Source organism: Chenopodium album, chromosome 23 (assembly GCF_948465745.1).
Source record: "Chenopodium album chromosome 23, dcCheAlbu1.1, whole genome shotgun sequence".
Classification (NCBI taxonomy): domain Eukaryota; kingdom Viridiplantae; phylum Streptophyta; class Magnoliopsida; order Caryophyllales; family Amaranthaceae; genus Chenopodium; species Chenopodium album.
The window spans coordinates 11,407,258-11,413,120 of NC_137856.1; the positions used below are offsets into that span (position 1 = coordinate 11,407,258).

Sequence of the window (5,863 nt, forward strand, 5' to 3'; positions counted from 1 at the left end):
GAAGGAGGCTGTTGCGTTACTGAAGCGGATTCAGAGGTTCTCGACGACGCAAGACATTGGGGCTCGTGTTGCAGCTCATATTTTCACTAGGGTAGGATTTGCTATAGCTAGAGGAGTCGGGGCTCAGATTGTATCTCGGCTTCCCACTAATTTATTGTAGGTTGTATGACTTTTGTTTTTGAGATAATAATAATAATAATAATAATAATAATAATAACTAATTTTATTGTAGGTTGTATGACGTTTGTTTTTGAGATTTAATAATAATAATAATAATAATAATAATAATAATAATAATAATAATAATAATAATAGTAGTACGTGGCTAGTAAGTGCTGATGTCCGTTGTGCAGACGTGTCGGAATGATGTCACAAAACTTGTGATATATAGAAACCAGAAAAAGGATGCCAATGAAATCAGTTTAGGGCTGGCAATGGATCGGAGGTGGATCGGGTGGAGCTTAAATCACCTCCATCCGCCAACGATCCATCCGTCATCCAACCCATCCATCACCATTTAATTCTTCATCCACATCCAATCCATCCATTATCCGCGGATGAATCGGGTGAATAACGGGTGAAATGTATACCTTTTTTACCAACATATAACAAATGTATACCTTTTAATTCATAAATCCAACTTCATACCAACAAACATCAATTGTAGACCAACACTAAGCATCAAGTCTATCGCAATTTAATTCATTATGCAATTCACCTTCACAATTACATCTCCAAAAAAAGAAGAATATAATGGTTCAATTCATCAATCCCCAACATAAACACATGCTTGTACATTTTTTTTGAGAGAAAAACGCATGCTTGTACATAAGTTTGGTTCATAAGAACATAAGACATGAGAACACTACTTTGAAATTTCTTAGATTTCTAATTATTATTTTCAATTACATCATAATTAAACACCAACAACAATTTTAACAATTTTCAACTACTTTTTTTTTTTAACTTTCTTTCTCTCTCTCTCTGTTGGAGTCACATGACTTTTTTTTTTCTTTTTTTTTTTTTACATCTATTCTAATTTATTTATTAGTCCTTGCTAGAGACATTCTTGTCTCTAGTTGCTAAATGCTTAGACATTCCCCAGAATAAACAACCCCGCAAGGCAGAAAGGCAATCATGTGTTACTAAAGTGACAGTGAAACACAACTCAACACAAATCGCTTCAGAATGAATGAGAGAAATACCAACCTTAACCACATAGGACTAAGAAGGATCTCATTCCCTAAGCTATTAGTAGTAGATGAAACGGATTAATAGATAATTTATTTATTTATTTATTTTGACAAAAGAGCTATCAAATAAAAAGAAAACTAAAAACAAATGTCAACAAACAGCTAAAACAGAAAATACAACAACTGACGAAGCCTAACACAACCAGACACCAGTGAGAAAGAGTTACCCACAAACGAGAAACCTTTTGAACTTGGCAAATCAAAAGAAATTGAACCGAAGCGCGCAACTCCCGAATGAGCCACCAGGCAGAAATTTCCATTGAACCACAACGAGGAAGATAAGTAAGGAGGGCATCACAATTTGTATAAATCCAGATTTTCAGGAAGCCTTTACGAATAGCAAACTAAAAACCTCCAAACGCAGGCCGAACTATCCAGCTTGCTCCAGCCCCATAAGTAGAACAATCCCAAGCCCCATCTATAATCAAACAAGCCATTGGAGAAATATAAGGTAACCCCCGTAGACAAAGCCACTGGACATCCCGCCTAGCTTCCAAACAAACCAAACTGAAAGACTGCAAAAACCTCTTCCAATCCAGAGCATGCATACTACGAAGAAGCCAATCTGTCGCTAAACCAACAATTATCCCAGGAAACCTAACAACATTCCTAAACCTCAGTTGATTACGAGAAATCCAAATCAAGACTAATAGATAATTGTGACTGCCAATTTGTATGTTCCAAATTTTCAGATTCAATCGTAGTTAATGAGACATTAAGTCCCTCCTCCTTGAGCGGCTCAGCAAGTTTGAACACTTAACTGATATATGAACATGAAATAAATGACGTAAATGATGTCTTAAAAATAAAATCATAGGGGAAGGGAAGTCATCAAACAAGTTTGTATAATCAGAAAGTGGACAAATTATTCAAGGGTGGCTGGTCATTAAAAAGGTGTTGGAAAAGCATATACGTAGTACAATATTATTATGTCATGAACGAAGTATATAAAATGTACAATTAAATCAATAGGAGCACGAAGTGGATTTTTCATTTTTGACAGCATACAAGTTGTAAATATACATCAGTGATTCTCCAAAATTAACAGTCCTGGAGTGAGTGACCAAGATAAGCTGCCCAGATAGAGAAAATAGTAAGAGCAAACTTAATCGTCTTCAGTAATCAGTACCCAAAATGACTTAGGCCAAGCAAAAAACCAAGTCTATACAGCATTCATTTACAAAAAGCTCAGCATCCACATACAGAGTTGCCCTCAGTTTGTACCAACCCAATCCACGTAACCCGGCTGTCCTATAAGCAAGATCATAACCAAAAACCAGCATATTCACCTAAAACAAAAAATCTCTTTACTTGACAATGGATTTCGTATTCACAAGCCTCCCATTCAAATTCTTCTTCCGAGTGTATACTTTAATGCCAAGTCTTGGGTCCTTGCACATAGAAAGACTAGTTCTTGCAACCAAATTCATATCAGCCTTCCTAGCATTTAGTTTTGGCGATTTTGGCCTGCACAATTACAGAATTCCACCAATCCAAGCCTAGTTAAGTACTTACCAGAATTTCACATGATACAAGTCAATGATAAAAATGTCTTCGAAACTGGAATAGAAAAAAGCAAGAGGGTAGACAGACACTCACACAGCAGACGAGATGACCGGAGCAACTGGAGCTGGAGAAGAAGAACTGCAAATTAAAAAATCACACACAGCCATAAGCAAGCTTTTATATAACATGCATATTTTCAAACAACTAGCCAACATACAAGAGTATAACTCACCCTGCTGCACACGTCCATACTTGTCTGGTCATCGAAATGCGCTACAAGCCAAAACATACAACCGTGTTAAAAAAACAGCAAAATATAAAAATTATGTTGTGAGGAACCCGAAATGAAAGATCAAGAAGCACAGCAAAAGCTATCAGACATTAGCAGCAAACACAAACAAAAGAACCTGCTGCCAATACAAACATAATCCAGTTTTTATGAGGTGAACTAACAGCATCAACATTGTATCAGTAACCTATGGGAAAGCGGGACGTGAGGTTGATTGTCATTACATATCTCGGGCAGTCTATTCGAAGTGTGCTCAAGGTTTAAAGGACAACTGCATCAAGGCTCTATCAAACATTGCCATTTCACTATTTCATTCTAACTTATTCAAAATGAGAATGTTTTACAATAACAATTGCTGCATTATGGCCTATGCATATTTCATAGTATAAGTTCCCTATAACAAGCAAAGCACAGGCATAGAAACCATAAAATTTCTGCAATTACTACCAATTAAACGTTACTACTATATCAGATTAATTGGTGAATACCCACCATTATCGGAGCGGCAAAAACACCAATTTTTCCATCTTCCACAACGTTTAGTTCCCGCAAAGTGTTATTATCACCCTTTAAATACCGTCCCCGGTTAACAAGAATTTGAGTTCCAGCAGGGAAGTCATCTGGTCCAAAAACATCTTCAATTTTTTTCTTGAGATCGCGAATCTGAAACAAGTAATGGCCGGGTCAGAATCACAATTAAACTTGACAGAGATTGAAAGCACCATATTCCAATTAAGCAATATGCATCGATGCAGAAACAGACAATATATGATTATGTTCGACCATGCCTTTTACATTCATATAAATTCTAATAGGATTGTGATTAGAATAAGATGGTTTTATTATTCTAAATTGAATAGGATTGTGATTAGGATTATCATATAACTCAAGTAGTCCTTGAGATCAGATAGAGAATAAGATTCTATTTTGTTTATTGGGTTTAGATTCTACAACTACTACAAATTCCAAATTCAAATAAACTATCCATTCATCAAATTCAAAGTTGCGCCAATTTGCATTAAAAACAACTAACACACAGATTCATCAAACAAAAAACACTAATTTCATCCACAAACAAATAAACATGAAAATTAATTCCACAATAAAACACCATAAAGGCATACCTTATCGTCAGGGTTGACTTCAATCTCCATTCGAGGTCTTCCTAACCCCTGGATTTTGATCTTCATTCTTTCTTTCTCTCTCTCCCGAAAACAAACCCTAATCACAAAGCCAAAGAGAAAAATTTCTGTATAAGGTAACGATTACCCAGTTAATTCGATTCGATATATAGGGGTGTGATGTGTGAATTAGGGTATTTGGCTGGACCGGACTGTATAGATTTCAGTCCAAATATCAACAATCCAAATCCAGTTCAAATTTATATGTACTTTAAGTGTAATTGTTAATGGTTGAGGTCAACCTCAGCCAACACTAGCTGAGGTCACTGCCAAATTGAACATTTGGTGTAATAAAAATGAACATTTTCTAGCTGAACCTATTTTACAATAATTTTGTATTTTTTAATAATTAAATGTTCATTTTCATGCACTATAATGTTCATTCTTATAAAATAAATGTTCATTTTCATGTGTTATGATGTTCATTCTTATAAAAAATAAATGTTCATTTTATTTTTTAATTAATATGAAGTACAAATTTTTGTGTTTGTCCAGTTGTATAAAATGTTTGTTTTTATAATAATGGATGTTCAATGAACATTAGCATTTTGTTCATTATTTAAAAACATATTGTTGATTTATTTAATTGGTGTAGGCACGGAAATTTTATCAAGTGTCGTTACATATTGTTCGGGTCAAAGTCAAATTGTTGACTCGAATATATTGACTATATAATTAATATGGGTTACCTTAGCCCGTATTATTTATTTTAGTTAAACTCATTTAATTAATAATAAAGTCCAACAAAATGGATTTGATTTAATTTAAATGGGTCATTTATGAAAGGAGGTGGAAATGGATATGAGGCCCATTTAGCGGTCATCTTGAAACCCTAGCTTGGGAGAACTCTATAAATAGAACTCTCCTCCCTCATTTCACACACATGAAAAATCCAGAGAAAAACCTCTCTACAAAAAAACCTCTCTACTCAAAAATCCTCTCTAAACTTCTCTAAAAACCAGTCACAAGAACTAGAAGAAGAACAACAAGCACCGGACGCGTCGTTCCATTCTAGAAGACCAACCTTGATCGAGATCAAGCCTTTTCGGCCCTCTATCAAGGAATTCCAGTTTCGACTACAACAAATCGAGTCATCTAACGACGTAGCGTGGAAATCGAATCAGTGGATTACATTAGAGATTGTACTCAAATTTATTATATTAATAAAAATTATATTTGTTGCATTTATTTTGACTATTTTGCAGACTCAAAATTTGTGTTTACAATTGGTATTAAATATTAAATCATATAGCTCAATTGCATGATATTCATTCAAGAAAATTGAACAAATAAAGGTATTTAATTTGAAACTTAAAAAAATGTTGATGAATAAACAATAACATCATAGGTTTATTATTATTTACAACTGAAATGTTCAGTTATATAATATTAAATGTACATTTTTTTTTACAATTTCATACTCTCTTTATTTTACTCTTATATTATAAATGTTCATTTTAATATAATGCAATGTTCAGAAACAAATGTTCATTTTTTTTCTGGTAAATGTTCATTTTTTTTCTAGTAAATGTTCATTTGCTGGGCGCGACCTCAGCCAGCGATGGCTAAGCACGACCTCAGCCAAAAATTTGCACTTTAAGTGGGCACGTAAGTCAATGTAGAACTTTAACCAA

The 5,863-nt window shown here is 34.2% G+C and overlaps 1 protein-coding gene across 1 annotated transcript; it reads right to left on the bottom strand.

The window, feature by feature from the left end:
- Positions 1–2,208: 2,208 nt before the first annotated feature.
- LOC145608584 (ubiquitin receptor RAD23c-like) lies at positions 2,209–4,392 on the bottom strand. Its single transcript, XM_081664198.1, has 5 exons — positions 4,173–4,392; positions 3,541–3,711; positions 2,992–3,032; positions 2,853–2,897; positions 2,209–2,720 (listed from the first exon to the last, which is right to left on the bottom strand). The coding sequence occupies exons 1-5, from the start codon at positions 4,236–4,238 to the stop codon at positions 2,561–2,563; spliced, it is 483 nt and encodes a 160-aa protein (XP_081520324.1). The 5' UTR covers positions 4,239–4,392; the 3' UTR covers positions 2,209–2,560.
- Positions 4,393–5,863: the final 1,471 nt, after the last annotated feature.